Raw genomic sequence first — 15,232 nt, forward strand, 5'->3', positions numbered from 1 at the left:
TCTAAATTAGAATTTGTGATTATGCATATTTTCTCATTGTAATAGTTTGATACAAGTGTTTAGGTGAAGTACTTTTAAAATTACTAATTATAAAATTTCTGTATGTTGAACTATGATTTTACTTTGTTTAGGAGAAAAGAATGCCCCCAAAGAGCCTCAAGAGAAGAATATCTTTCTGTGTCAAGCTTTACAGACTTTATTTCCTGATTCTAAACTCCTTCAATCATGTGTTATCTCTTTGAAAAATCGGCACCTTCCTAAAAATTGCTGTGGTACTACCCATCATGATGTGGTAGACAAACTGACTTTAATGGTAGAATACACCAATGTTCCTGAAGCTAGTCAAGCTTGCAGACAGCAAATAAGTAAGCGCAAAGCCTTAGACATGGACGATGGGCTGCAGATAAAGAAATCACGGCTACTAGAGACACAGAACAATCCATTAAAAACAGATACTGATAGCAATAACCAGGACAGAGCCTCCACAGGGACCAGTCCAGGGACAGATGAAGACATGGACAAGATGAAGGCCTCTGATGAATATCCCCAGTCTCCTACCTTTTGACGCTATTAGACAACGAGATTTTGGATTGGCTGAAGGGCAAAACCAAACATTCCTATTGTTTTTATTGTGTTGCACTATTTGTAGTAATGCATAGATAAATTCTAAAGCATGTTTACTTTATAAAGTACTTTTTAAAATATAAGACACTTTTATTTTAAAATCAAATCTGTTTTGCCTCTAAAAGGAATGACTTAAAGAGATGCATTTTCATTCTTTAGAATTGGAAAAGAGATTAATGTTTTCACAGTGTGGAAGAAAATGTGAACATTTGTATTTCTCTGTCATGAAAGTTCCCATTTCTTAAGGAATATAAATAGTACGTTAGGGCTATGGTTGGCAGATACAATTTCTTTTTTTTTCACTGTTTATTTACTTTTTTTTTAATTTTAACAATTTATTAGGGGCTCATACAACTCTTATCACAGTCCATACATATACATACATCAATTGTATAAAGCACATCTGTACATTCTTTGCCCTAATCATTTTCTTTTTTTTACATTTTATTAGGGACTCACACAACTCCTACCACAATCCATACATATACATACATCAATTGCACAAAGCACATCCATACATTCCCTGCCCCAATTACCCCCAAGGCACTTGCTCTCCACCTAAGCCCCTCGCATCAGGTCCTCTCCTTTTTCCCCCCTCCCTCCCCACCCTCCCCTCCCCCATATGCCCCTGGCAATTTACACACCGCCGTTCCGTCATATCTTGCCCCATCCGGAGTCTCCCCTCCCCCCCGATACAATTTCTTAAGGAATATAAATAGTACATTAGAGCTATGGTTGGCAGATAAAACACTGAATACCATGCCATATTTGGGTCATGCGCTAAAAAATTGTTTTAGCTTTTTATTTTCATATACTACTAAGGAAGTAACTATATAAATGATTTAAAAACCAACTTTATAGTTTTGTCTGAAGTTCATGTTTGAGTCTCCAGTATTTTTACTTGCAATTCTCGTCATGGCTCAAATCTAAATGCCTCAAAATGTAAATTCCTCTCTCTATAACATTTGAGTTAACTAAAATTCTTTTTTGAGTGACTAAATTTTGAGTATGGTATCAGCCTGTGTGTTTCAGGATCAATAGATAGTTAAAGCAGGGCATCAAAGACTTTATAACATACACACATTTGTGTGTACAGTTACAACGTGGAAATGATTCTGGTGGTTATAGAGCACTGAAATAAAGCAGTGTTTTGATTGGATTATATTCTCTGGATTATACTGGTAAATCCAAGATTTGTCCTCAGTTACTGTTCATTCCTTGAAACTCTTCATTCACTTCAATCTTGCTTAAAAGGCTGATGAAAAGATTAGTTCTTTGAGCTAGCTGGTATTTGTGCAAAACCTTGAGTATCTTTTTGATTGAAGGAGTGTATCTTGAGTATAGCTATCCAATAATGACAAGAACATGCTTAAGCATCTTTTGTTTGCAATAAAGCAATGCAAGTGTTATTTGGAACCACTGCAGCAGTACTTTTTGACTTCTGTTCTGTTTCTCAAAAAAAATGTTAAAGCCCATACGTGCACGTGTATTATTAATGTATATCAGAAATATTTTAACCAAGTAGAAAAGTGCATTTAGTCATACCTCCCTTGTCCAAGGCTCCAAGCTCAAACTTTCCAGTACCTGAACAGCAAAGTTCAAAAAAATCTGCTTGGTATTTATTACTTTGCTCAATAGACAAGCTGAAAATCCAACTTGAGAAAACCTGTATGGGCTAAGAGTGGGTCACACTTTGACTCACATCGGATAAAAAAGGGTGATGCTGCTTCAGTCTCTGCACCACTCATACAATACAGTGCTTATGTTAGTGTTAAAAATGTGCTTTTTTAATATTGTATAAAATGTGGTGGCTAGCCCTCCTACAAAGGCGTGTCTGTGGTTCCCTGTCCTTGGACACGTAAGAATTGGAGGCAAAGAAATGTGGATTTGGACAAGTTTGGGGCCAGCTTGCTCCTCGCAGGCTCCAGCGCCCCCATCCCACACTGACTACAGAAAGAAAAAAAAAATGTGGTAGCTGTAGCTCCAAAGAAAGTTAGTGATACTAGCAGTAAAACTCACAGGAAAACTGAGAACTATAACAGAGTTAAAGAAATTGAGTTGCCACTTGTCAAATGGGAGTAAACACAACATGACTATGTCCACATCAGCATTTGGGGGGAAATGTGATTAAAGTGGCGAATGCAGCAAAAGGGGTGAAATCGTTAACCACGAAATAAAGCACGCATGCCAGCAAAGAGGTTGAAAAGTTAACTTGTAATTTGGATACATCCGAGACAGTGATATGGGAGAAGTCTAAACACCCCAGTAGTATATTTATAAGTGTAATTTGGGGGCCTTAGAACCAATTATTTGGTTTCCCATCATTTCTTAATGTGAAAAGTTCAGTTCTCAAACTTCAATGTTTGTTTGAACATACATTCGGGATGAATTGAGTTTTAAAACTGAGGTATCAGTGTATTTGCCAGCCTTTTCATACAGGGCCAGGAGCTCTTCTAAGTATAAATCCATGTTTTAGCGTGCTTATTGCTTCAGTAAGGCTATGAAGCCCCAATTTAATCCAGCAAGTTAAGAGCTTTTATAAACCTTACACAGCTGTGCATCAAATGCAGCTGTAATTATCTTCAATTAGTATTTTTCTAAGTATACACATTGCAAAAATGTTTTCACTAGTTTTGCTGTCGGGTAAAACACTGAGTACACACTTGGACCTTTGTTCTGCCTGTTCGTAAATGATGGAACAATTTCATCTATTAAAAACTGAACCTGCTTTATCATATTAACCTCCTTTATCGTGTTATGAAGCACATGTAATAGCAGATGATTTGACTGCTGAGGTGAGACTTTACTGGTTACAGGCAGTGGCCAGGTTTCACTCATCAGTTGCCTTAACTTCCTTTGAGTACAGCTTTCAAATGATTGAAAAAACATCAAGCCTTTTTTGCACTAAACCAAAATCAAACTCACTGCCATCAAGTCGATTCTCACTCTTCCGGTGACCCTGGAGGACAGGGTGAGATTCTGCGACTGACTGTAGAAGTAGAGCGCACTGGCTGTCTCCTGAGGAGTGACTACTGGTTTAGCACTGGACTTAGAGGCTATCAACCCAATGCGGAAACCACTGTGCCCTTAGGGCGGCTTTCTTGGTAAAGTGAGCTGTATGCACCTGCTCCAATTGACCTACAAACTCTTAAAGATACGGATCTTGTTTGGAATGGATCTTGTTTGGAACCCTGGACTACCTGTATATAGGAAATGCTCTGTTCTTCAGAAGGGGAAAAGGTTTCAGAATAAACCTTGTATTTTAAAATAGCCATAAACAGAGAGTCTATAGAGCTTATCACACAGAATGTAAATAATGACAGATTCATTAATAGGTAGTGAAACTTCCACAATTTGAAGAGCAACATTCAGAGGATCTATCCATGAACTAAAAAGCAGAAGAGAACACATAAACATTTTGTTTTGGCTGATGACTACATCTATTGGGAGTTAGTCTGTGTCACTGGTATGAAGCAGGTAAAATGTAGGCTGCAAATAATACATCACCAGTGTAGATGATCTCAGTATATACTAGTCTAAGAGGAAATGTTATGTCCTGTTACAGCTACAAATATCCACCCCCAAGCCATAACTCTACTCAGAACAGCAGTTCTCAACCTGTCGGTCACCCAATCCATAACAGTATAGCACAATTACAGTTATGAAGTAGGGACAAAAATAATTTTATGGTTGGGGGGGGAGGGGAGTCACCACAATAAGAGGAACTGTGTTAAAGGTCCGTGGCATTAGGAAGGTTGAGAACCACTGACTTAGAACATCTTTCACAGCAGTTTCCACTCTACAGCCAGTCACATGGGACACATATATTGTATAAGCACGCAACCCTCCTGTACCTGGCAATGTTCCATTTATAAAGCAAAAGCTAGGTCTAAAAGTTCCAACAAAGGTAGTCCTTCTCAAGTTCACTAGTGCTATCAGTGGTAGACTATACAAGCTATCTGAAGACCAAATATGTGACTCCATAGAATACCAATTTAACTGATTCAAGATAGGTTGTCTTAATATTAACATTTGAGGAATGAACATTAGCCTGAAGGGGATGCTTCACCCTAATCTCATTCCTTCCCCCCAGGATCTCAAAGTTCTTCACCAGAAATCCTTAATGTCATGCAGTAAGATTTAGCTTACCCTCTATCCAAAAGTTGTTAAAAAGTTTCATTTGAACCAGGATTAGCACCACATAACCATTTACTATAAAGTAAGTTTATTGGTAATAATATTATATAATTTACTCCCGATATTTGATGTTACAAATTTTGGGGTCTTTAAGATATGCAGGATCCTTGTAAGTGACTGGCATAAAACCTGTAAAGAAATAAGTATTAAAATTCTTCACAATAGACAACAAAATTGTAATTAGCCCAGCTCAGTGAAGATGTTCTTACCCATTATTTGTGCCCTCTTAATTGCTTTTGTGATTTCTTTCTGTTTCTTCCCACAAAGGCCTATTTAAAAGGGATAAAGAGAGCAAATTGTTATTCATAATTCATATAAAATCATTAACGTTAGTTTAAGTCAGCATACTTTTTCTGTACATGACTAAAACCACCAAAAAACTAAACCCACTGCCAGCAAGTCAATTCTAATTCATACCTACACTATGGGACACAGAACTGTACCCCCCCCCCCACCCCTTGAGTTTTTAAGACTGGAATTCTTTAAGGGAGTAGACAGCTAGTGCAGAGCAGACTAGTGCAGGTGAACTACTAACCTTGTAGTTATCAGTCCACTGTGTAACTCTGCACCATCAAGGCTGCTTTTGTAAAGACCAGAAAGCAGTTGACATGTTTGGGGCCATAACCTCTGTCAGAAGGATTCCACTCCACTGTTGTGGCTCAGAAGCAGGCGCTATATAAACAAATTAAATGGCAGCTGGGGTATGGCCTGGGTCATAGTTGGCAGGTAGCCGGTTTAACGAACAATAGTTTAAGAATGACTCACGCAACTAAAAAAACAACTGCCATTGAGACGATTCCAATTCACAGTGATCCTACAGGACAATGTAGAACTGCCTCTGTGGGTTTCCAAAGATGGGAAACTTGACAGAAGTACACAGCCTCATCCTTCTGTGGAACAGCTTGTGAGTTTGAACTTTGACCTTGTGCTTAGCAGTCTAACGTGTAACCCACGACACCACCAGGGCTCCTGATTATTGTATACTCCAAAGCATTAAGAACACAATTTCTCTTAAAGCCCAAGTTTTCTGCATGTTGTCAGTTATCTATAAGCAAAAGTCATGCAAATCAACAATATTCCTATTAACCTAAAAAGTTTCCCAAAGCACAAAATCCAGTATCTGAATATCCAGTTTAATGATTTCTAATACTATATGACAATTTGCTAGTTAAATCGTAGATGATAAAGTGAGTTTATGTAATTTTTTTTCACTCCTGATTTATGTAACTTTTATCTAAATTTAAATTACAATAAAAGACAAAAAAAATACCTGTTATGTGCCTTCCATAAATGCATCCAGTAAACGGAGAAATAAACTGGGATAAAAGCTGTGTTGTTTTTATTTGGAAAGGGAAAAAATTATTAGTATGTTTATAAATGTGTAACAGTCATATTGTTTTCTATAAAGTTTTTTTTGGAACTTCATCCACATGTCATATAATTCAATGATTCAGTCTTATCAAGAAAAGTTGTACAATTATCACCACAATCAATTCTACAACATTTTCTTACACTCACTGTTGTTCATGTAATTATTTTTTTAATTGTGGAAAAAAAAATATACAAAACACTCTCCAATTCAGCAACTTCTATATGTAAAATTCAGTGCAATTGATGATACTCTGTGTTGTACAACCCTTATTGATAAGATTTTCCAAATTATTCCACCACAATTAACAGAAAATTCAATGCCCCCAAAGCAACAACTCTCCTTCACCCATGGTAACCACTGGTCAATTGGTCAAGTTTGGTTTCTTTTTTTTTTTCATTGTTTTTTAGTAGATTGCTTGATACAGTATTCACATATACACTTACACAGTTAAATCACTTTTAAAGAGTTATATATGCATCATCACCATCAGCTCTAATGCTCCCTCCCCCGAGTCAAACTTTATATGCCATCTTCAAGTTGTGCAAAGGCGTATCTAAATTTCAAGCAACCCAAACTCATTCCTATCTAGTTGATTTTGAATCAGTGAACCTATAGGGCACAGAACCGCCCCATAGAATTTCCGTGGCTATAATCTTTACAAAAGCACAATGCAACATCCTTCTCCCTAGAAGAGCTAATAGGTTCACACTGCTGACGTTCTGGTTAGCAGCAAGTACTTAAAACAATAAGAAAAGTAACTAACTAATCCTATTAAGTCATCTTTTAAAAATAAAAATCAAGTTAGCATTTTTATCCAGCTGTCACAAAGTAACTATATAACAAATATTAATAGATTCTTTTTCAGTGTGAAGGTGATAGAATTCATTTATTATATTAACTACATAGCTTTGTGGGAGAAAAAAATCCATTTTGGGGGGTACCCCTCATATATATGTAATTTTTAATTTTACTGAGGCCTCTTAGAGCTATTAGCACAATCCATATAACCATTGTGTCAAATTCTTGTGCATATGTTGCCATCATCATTTTCAAAATATTTCTACTTGAGCCCTTGGTATCTGCTCATTTTTCCCCTCCCTTAGGAACCTTGATAAATTATAAATTATTTTCCTATCTTACATCATCTGCTGTCTCCCTTCACCCATTTTTCTGTTGTTTGTCCCCCCCACCCCCAGAGGGGGTTTATATATTGATCATTGTGGTCGTTCCCCCTCCCCCCCCCAACTTTCCCCCTACCCTCCTGGTATCGCTACTCCCATTATTGGTCCTGAGGGGGTTATCTGTCCTGGATTCCCTGTGTTGCGAGCTCTTACATGTCCAGTGTACATGCTCTGGTCTAGCCGGATTTGTAAGGTAGAATTGGGGCGTGTTAGTGGGGAGAGGAAGCATTAAAGAACTAGAGGAAATTTGTATGTTTCTTCAGTGCTTCTTGTGACCCCTCTGTAAGGGGCATACAGCTGTCTATAGATGGGCTTTGGGTCTCCACTCCACCCTACCCCTCATTCACAAAGATAGGATTTTTCGTTCTGGGTCTTTGATGCCAAAAACCTGATCCCATTGACACCTCATGATCACACAGGCTGGTGTGCTTCTTCCATGTGGGCTTTGTTGCTTCTCATCTAGATGGCCGCTTGTTTATCTTTAAGCCTTTAAGATCCCAGATGCTCTGATATCTGGGCACCATCAGCTTTTAGACCTCTATAAATGTCCTTTTCCTCCTAGTTCTTTCCTCCATTTCCCTTTACTTTCCTCTTGTCCCACTATCATGTTCAGCCTTCATTCGGGTGTCAGAGCTACAGTGCCCTTGTTCAAGGCCCACCAGGCATCCTATACCCTCGTCATCGATTTTAGATTACTTGCTCCCTTGTCCCTGGGTTGGTTGACACCTCCCAACTTTCCCCCCCGCCTCCCCCTCTCCCATGTCCCCCTGGGAACCGTCATTCCCATTTTCTCCTCTGGATTACTTATCCCACTTGTCTAGACATGCAGAGACAATAATAAGCACAAAAACAAAACGACGAAAGAAACCAAGAAACAAAACAAATAAACCAATGACAAAAAAATAAAAGTCTATAAATAGTTCCAGGTCTGGTTTTTTTTACCGTAAAGAGTGTTTTCCGGTCAAGGCTGATGGGGGTCCACACCCTGGCCCAAAGTCTATTTTTGGTATTCCCTTGGGACTTCATTGCTTTGCTCCCCTTGCTGCTCTGTTGCATGCCCTGTTTTGCCCCAGTGTGGTGGGGTCAGATCAGGCACAATGCCTGCACTGTCTCCAGTGTTGTCCCCCATAGCACTATGGGTCAGTGAAGGATATAGTGTCTTGTGCTGGTGCCAGCCCTATGGTCCTCTCTGTGCATTGGCTGCTCTGAGGAAGAATATCATCCTCAGGGCTTGGTGGGCCAGGACGTGTTCCACTCTCTCTCTCCTTCCCTCTTCATTTGCTCCTGTGTGCTCCGATCAGACATGCCCCTCTCCCTGAATCAGTATATTTTTCCGTGTTAAAGTAATTTCCTGGACCCCTCAGGTACTTTTCTAAAATACTGCTACTGCTTATACAAGGTACTAAAGATAATTGCTTGGATCACAATAGGCTATTATATAACCATGAAAATGAATTATCATAGTGAGGTCTTCAGTGAGTACTGAATTATATAGAGCCATTTTGTTATAACTTTTTTTTTGCACTGTTCTTGGTAATTCACATAATCATCCTAATAGGTTACATTTTTTGTATTTTCTTGGGATTTTCTGTGTCGCCAAGTCCAGCAATTCTCTCCCCTCAATTCTCTCCCCTCCAATTTTCCACTACTTATGGCCAGTGGGATGCAAGAGACCAACTTCACCCCAGGAGCTTTTTACAAATGCCTCCTCCACACTGACTTAGAATCACAGCCATAGTGCGCAAATATAAGACACCCCCAAACCGGACTCTACGTCCCCCCTTCAAAGCTATGTATTAATTTTTTTTAACAAAACAACCTTCAAAGTCATCTCCATTGCACTTAATCTATGTCAAATCTGTGATTCCATTCTTGGATGACTGACAACACCTCCCTCATTTTTTTCTTCACCTCTTCATCAACTTGCTGTCTGTCCTTTCATGTCCCTCTTCATTTGTGGAAACAAAAAGAAGCCACACACAGTGAGGTCAGGTGTGTGGGGAAAGAGACATGCTGTTTTTTGCCAGAGACTGGCACACTGAGATGGCTGCATGAACAGATGCATTGTTGTGGCAAACCAATCCCCTGCCTGCCACAATTAGGCCTTTCTAGTTGCACACTGTTAAACTATCTTTTCACAACCTCTAAATACAAAGTTCGATTAACAGGCAGACCTGGAATGAACTCCAAATGCACTCATTACAAGTCGACTATTTTCTTCCTATGAAAAGTTCACGGATGTCCAGAATGAGGTTTGTCAACAATCAACATTTCACCTTTCTTGAAACAAGAAAACCATTTGTACACTTGAGTTTTCCCGTAGCTCTGTCCTTATTGGCTATGTTCAACATCACAACAGTTTCCGCAGCATTTTTTCTCCTCAGCAGCAAACAAAATTTCACAGCTGCACACTATTCTCTTAAATTGGCCATCACAAAAACATGAGGTTCAAGCAAAACTGCTTGGCTGAAAAAATTCACTGTGACCAGAGAAAACCTGCCCAAGCGACACCACTGAGTGCACTAACATAGAGCAAGTTGCTCAATTCTCGCCTGGCAGGTACAATGCACACTACAAAAGCTCCACTCTGACCAATGCAATTAGGCTTTTCGGTGGGTGGCCCCTCATATGCAGGAACCATGTGTCATGTTGGGCCAAAAGAAAAACACTGACGCTGAAGTAATAGTACATGAATAGCCAAGAGGCTTTTCTTGAAATAAAGTAACTACAGAATATATACAGATTAATAACAACCGAACTTATAAAACTGTGAAACCTCCTATAAAACTGACAATTACCTTAAACAAACAGGATATCATAAAGGAAAGAACCATAGAATCAGGCATGACAGTGAAGTAAAAGTAAGATCTCACCTGGACATTCTTGTAATCTACACGTTTTCCACACAAGAGGCATTTTTTAAGAGGTTCCTTGTAAGGATTTTCCATTGTAACGGGCTAGGAGAAAGAGAAATGTCTGATAATATACAATGATGTATCGATTTTGAATATATCATGTATTTCCAAAGTACTTAGCATTTAAAAGATGTCAGTGAACTTATATTTCAATTTTGGCTAAGGAGGAATTACTCATAGGAGTCTAGGATAAAATATCATCTTCAGAGGGAAAAGGAGCTGTGGAAGTATCTCAGATTTGTATTCAGCTTTTCCGTCTTCACCACTGCCCCCGATGCCTCTCTCTGTGTCGGCACGCCTGCTTCTCATGCAGAGGCTCTACATCTAGACAGCGTTTTGAAATCGATGACGCCTGTGATTGTACACAAATCCCTATGAATGGGACTTTGCTTTTTTTCTGCGGAGTGGTCACAACGTGCAACAGTCTCGATGAATGTACGACCTCAAGAGTAACTTTCTAGGAAGCGCATAGCCGCTGTGCTGAGTCCATTCCATATAAGTTGGAATGGACTCTGTAGGACAGAGTAGATCTGTTCCGTAGGATTTCCAAAACTAAATCTTCACGGAAACAGACAGTCTCATCTCCCTCCCACAGTGGCGGTGGTTCTAACTACTGACCCTGCAGTCAGCAGCCTCAGATGTAGCCCAAGCCATCACCATGGCCCCTTGCCCTCCTTTGAACAGTGGTATAAACTAGATCCAGAGGACGCTTAGGAGAGGGACTAGAAATGTTCTCTGGCTCTTTTCCACTCCTGACACTTCCTTAGGAGATCTTGGATGTGCAAACAGTTAAATGCACATCTACTCTCCAAAAGGCAGATGGTTCGACGAAACCTTCCAAAGGTTTCCAGAGGCACTTTGGAGGAAAGGCCTGACCCTCTGCTCCCCAAAGGTCACAGCCTTGAAAACTCTATGGAGTTCTATTTGGTACATGAGTCAAAGCTGACTTAGCAACAACCAACAAAACATGTTCTTGATTCAATTTACATTCAGCTCACACGACTTTGCTTCTTACAGGCTGACTGTTGTTGTTGGGTGCTTTGCAGTAGATCTTTGGCTCCTCACAGTGGCTCCATGTGAAAGAGAACCACCCGGTAGGAATTTTCTAGGCTGTAATCTTTATGGGAGATGATTGCCAGGTCAGCCTCCCTTAGAGCCACTAGGGTGATTAAAAGCACCAATCTTCCAGTTAGTTGATGATTATGTAACCATCAAGATTCTTGGCAGCCAACTTGTTATTAGTTGCACTGCATTGGTTCTGATACATAGCAACCCTATGTACAACAGAATGAAAAACTACAGTCCTGTGCTACCCCTCTACTTGTTATGTTTGAGCCACTGTTGCAACCACTGTGTCAAACCACTTCCTTGAGGGTCTTTTTTGATGATCTCTACTCGAACAAGAACAATGTACTTTTCCAGGGAGTCAATCCGGTTAACATACACAAAGTCTGACAGCCTAAGTCTCACCATAGTTACTTTTAAGTAACTGCGTGTCAAACTACATTTCCAAGTAGTAAGAAAAGTTATACTGCCATAGACCAATGATAATACTTGTCACATGTGCATATTGATAAAAACTGCATTTCACATCCTGATTCCTTCTTTATTATGAGAGCTCTCCTAAAGGTGATGAACAAGATGAGGATAGGAAAAATATTAAGAATTCAAAACTAAAGCTTGAAGGTAAACAAGTGGCCATCTAGCAGAAGCAACAAAGTCCACATGGAAGAAGCACACCAGCCTGTGTGATCATGAGGTGCTGAAGGGAACAGTTATCGGGTGCTGAAGGAAACAGTTATCGGGCATTAAAGGAAGAAAAATCTTATCACTGTGCACTCACCTCCATGATACGATCGCAGAAGACAAATGGGTACATAAGCAAATGTGGCGAAGAAAGCTGATAGTGACCGGCTATCAAAAGATATAGTGTCTGGGGTCTTAAAAGCTTGAAGGTAAACAACCGGCCATCTAGCTGAGAAGCAACAAAGTCCACATGGAAGAAACACATCAGCCTGTGCGATCACGAGGTGTCAAAGGGATCAGGTATCAGGCATCATCAGAACAAAAAGTTTTACCACAGTGAATGAGAGGGGGGAGTGCGGAGTAGAGACCCAAAGCCCATTTGTAGTCCACTGGAGATAGGAAATAACCTAAATCTAAGCTTGTACCCACCAATTATTTATAATTATTCCATCCACCCAAATGACATTTCTTAAAATTCATTCTAAAAGGAAAATGTAGTATGATACAAGCCATCCACCTCCTTGTTAGGAATCTAGCAATTCTCTTATTGCAAAACCCAATTCAATAACTAATCTTCAATAAATTATAATTTTCAAACTTTATTATTGTAGTCATCTTCTACAGTTTTAACTTTTACTTTAAAATGAAAAGATATATTATCTCCGTAGGTCTGTCTAAATAAGATAGGCTGTATGAACAATCTGGAGGAGAAAACAACGGGACTGACAGTTCCAGGGGGACATGGGAGAGGGGGAGGTGGGGGGAAAGGACGTGTTGTTAAACCTAGAGACAAGGGAACAACAAGTGATCCAAATTGGTGGTGAAGAGGGTATGGGAGGCCTGGTAGGGCACGATCAAGGGTAATATAACAAAGAGGAATTGCTGAAACCCTGGTGGGGACTGAGCTTGATAGTGGGACAGGAGCAAAGTCAAGGGAAATAGAGGGAAGAGCTGGGAAGCAAAGGGCATTTAGAGAGGTCTAGATAAAGACATGTACATATGCAAATATATTTATATAAGAGGATAGGGAAATAGATCTATATGTATATATTTATAGGTTTAGTATTAAGGCAGCAGAAGGACATTGGTCCACCACTCAAGTACTCCCTCAATGGAAGAATACTTTGTTCTATTAAATTGACATTCCAAGATGCTCACCTTCCTAACACAACCGCTGAAGACAAAACAGGTGAATAAGCAAATGTAGTGAAGAAAGCTGATAGTGCCCAGCTATCAAAAGGTATAGCGTCTGGGGTCTTAAAAGCTTGAAGGTAAACAAGCAGCCATCTAGCAGAGAAGCAACAAAGTCCACATGGAAGAAGCACACCAGCCTTTCTGACGACAAGGTGCAGAAGGGACCAGTTATCAGACATCAAAGAACTAAAAATCCTATCATTGTGTGCACACCTCCATGATATAATTGCTGAAGACAAATGGGGACATAAGGAAATGTGGTGAAGAAAGCTGATGGTGCCTGGCTATCAAAAGATATAGCATCTGGGGTCTTAAAAGCTTGAAGGTAAACAAACAGCCATCTAGTTCAGAAGCAACAACGCCCACATGGAAGAAGCACACCAGCCTGTGTGATCACCAGGTGTCAAAGGGATCAGGTATCAGGCATCATCAGAACAAAAAAATCTTACCATAGTGAATGAGGTGGGGAGTAAGGAGTGGTGACCCAAATCCCATTTGTAGGCCACTGGAGATCCCCGTGCAGAGGGGTCTCGGGGAGGAGACGGGCCAGTCAGGGTGCGATGTAGCAAAGATGAAAAATACAACTTTCCTCTCGTTCCTAAATGCTTCCACCCTACCCCACTATCATGATCCTAATTCTCCCCCGCAAGTCTGGCTATACCAGAGGATGTACACTGGTACAAATAGGAACTGAAACAGGGAATCCAAGGCAGATGATCCCTTTAGGACCAGTGGTGTGAGTGGCGATGCTGGGAGTGTAAGGGAGGGTGGGTTGGAAAGGGGCAACCGATTGCAAGGATCTACATGTGACCTCCTCCCTCAGGGACGGACACTGGAAAAGTGGGTAGAAGGAGATGTGGGACAGGGTAAGACATGACAAAACAATAATTTATAAATTATTAAGGGTTCATGAGGGAAGGGGGAGCGGGGAGAAAGGGTAAAAAATGAGGACCTGATGCCAAGGGCTTAAGTGGAGAGCAAATATTTTGAGAATGATGAGAGCAATGAATGTACAAATGTGCTTTACACAATTGATGTATGTATGGATTGTGATAAGAGTTGTATGATCCCCTAATAAAATGATTTTTAAAAATAAATTCTTCTTTTGATTGAGTTGAAAAAATAATCAACGATATTTGGTTCTATTTGCAAATGCCTTAAGAATGGAAAGAGTAAACTTTCTTACCAGGTCCTCGTTGCTGGTCACCTGTTTATATTGTGAACAAGCTCTTCTGTAGATCACTACAATTAAACAGAAAGCGACAAATCAATTATTTTTGTTAGTTAAGTAGCCAAAGGAAGATGTCTGGTTTTGTGGAGGCCAGATGAATCAAAGGGCACAACACAGAATTAAAGCATTTTGCTTATTACAGTCACAATGACTAGATTAAGAGCCTTTGGTTTTGACTGGGGACAAAGCGAGTCTTTAAATGGGTGTGTTTTCCAGTCTTTGGGAGAAAAGGTACATCTCCTGCTGTTCTCCTTGGCTAGGAGACTTTAAAGCAAACATCCACAGTAAAAGTAACAAGGCGGCATTGTCATACCAAAGGGGGAATTTACTAACAGGCTCCACAAAAAGGAGCCGTGATGGCCCTGTGGGTTAGGCTTGGGTTGATAACTGAAGGCCTGCGGTTCAAACCCAGCAGGTGTTCTGCTGGTGAAAACAAGGCTACCTACTCCTGTAAGAATGTAGTCTTAGAGACGCCTAAGGCGCAGTTCTACCCCGTGTTAGAGGGACGCTATGAGTCAGGATTGACTGGCTGACAGTGAGCTGGGTTTGGAGTTTGGGAAACAATGGAGCATCAAGCAAGGAGAGCACTTTACCCGCGTGACTCCTGGAATCTGGGAAGCTGGCTGCAGCCGTGGTGAAGCGCGTCAACTTTTTTCTCCCAAGAGCACGGCAAACAGCAACCATGGCGGCCATGATGCCAGCGAGCTCCTCTTCCTTCCCCCTTTCCAAACCATCTCAGGCGGTCCTTTCCGGTGCTTCCCCCGTCGGCTCG

At 40.3% G+C, this 15,232-nt stretch overlaps 2 protein-coding genes and 1 non-coding gene across 8 annotated transcripts in view; 2 read left to right on the top strand and 1 right to left on the bottom strand.

The window, feature by feature from the left end:
• The window catches only part of ABRAXAS1 (abraxas 1, BRCA1 A complex subunit), a 24,969-nt gene extending 18,876 nt beyond the window's left edge, over positions 1-6,093 (top strand). For all 4 annotated transcript variants that reach the window (XM_075544086.1, XM_075544089.1, XM_075544090.1 and 1 more), the window contains one exon: positions 132-6,093. In XM_075544086.1, coding sequence (XP_075400201.1) covers positions 132-565 — 434 coding nt within the window. In that variant the 3' untranslated portion in view covers positions 566-6,093. The remainder of the gene's footprint in view (positions 1-131) is intronic.
• On the bottom strand, positions 1,261-15,228 carry MRPS18C (mitochondrial ribosomal protein S18C). Of its 3 annotated transcripts, XR_012783467.1 has the most exons (7): positions 15,054-15,228; positions 14,416-14,471; positions 10,248-10,331; positions 6,092-6,149; positions 5,357-5,493; positions 5,031-5,090; positions 4,872-4,950 (listed from the first exon to the last, which is right to left on the bottom strand). XR_012783467.1 is itself a non-coding variant. In XM_075544091.1 (6 exons), the coding sequence occupies exons 1-6, from the start codon at positions 15,151-15,153 to the stop codon at positions 4,874-4,876; spliced, it is 435 nt and encodes a 144-aa protein (XP_075400206.1). In that variant the 5' UTR covers positions 15,154-15,228; the 3' UTR covers positions 1,261-4,873. The 3 variants fall into 3 exon arrangements, 2 of the variants coding, with proteins under 2 accessions (XP_075400206.1, XP_075400208.1); XM_075544091.1 differs by lacking the exon at positions 5,357-5,493 and having other exon boundaries at positions 1,261-4,950; XM_075544093.1 differs by lacking the exons at positions 5,357-5,493; positions 10,248-10,331 and having other exon boundaries at positions 1,261-4,950.
• On the top strand, positions 2,440-2,570 carry LOC142444195 (small nucleolar RNA SNORA38). Its single transcript, XR_012783849.1, has one exon. It is a non-coding gene; the product is annotated as a small nucleolar RNA SNORA38 (small nucleolar RNA).
• Positions 15,229-15,232: the final 4 nt, after the last annotated feature.

The sequence above is a fragment of the Tenrec ecaudatus genome, chromosome 3, assembly GCF_050624435.1.
Source record: "Tenrec ecaudatus isolate mTenEca1 chromosome 3, mTenEca1.hap1, whole genome shotgun sequence".
In the NCBI taxonomy this organism is placed as follows: Eukaryota; Metazoa; Chordata; class Mammalia; order Afrosoricida; family Tenrecidae; genus Tenrec; species Tenrec ecaudatus.

Bases quoted from the DNA above. Each gene is read 5' to 3' on its own strand.
- MRPS18C (XM_075544091.1), bottom strand. From the start codon at position 15,153: ATGGCCGCCATGGTTGCTGTTTGCCGTGCTCTTGGGAGAAAAAAGTTG. The intron at 14,472-15,053 runs GTAAAGTGCTCT...GTTTAATTGTAG, and splicing joins AGATTCCAGGAGTCACGCGG to TGATCTACAGAAGAGCTTGT. The intron at 5,091-6,091 runs GTATTTTTTTTG...CCTTTTAAATAG, and splicing joins TTATGGAAGGCACATAACAG to GCCTTTGTGGGAAGAAACAG.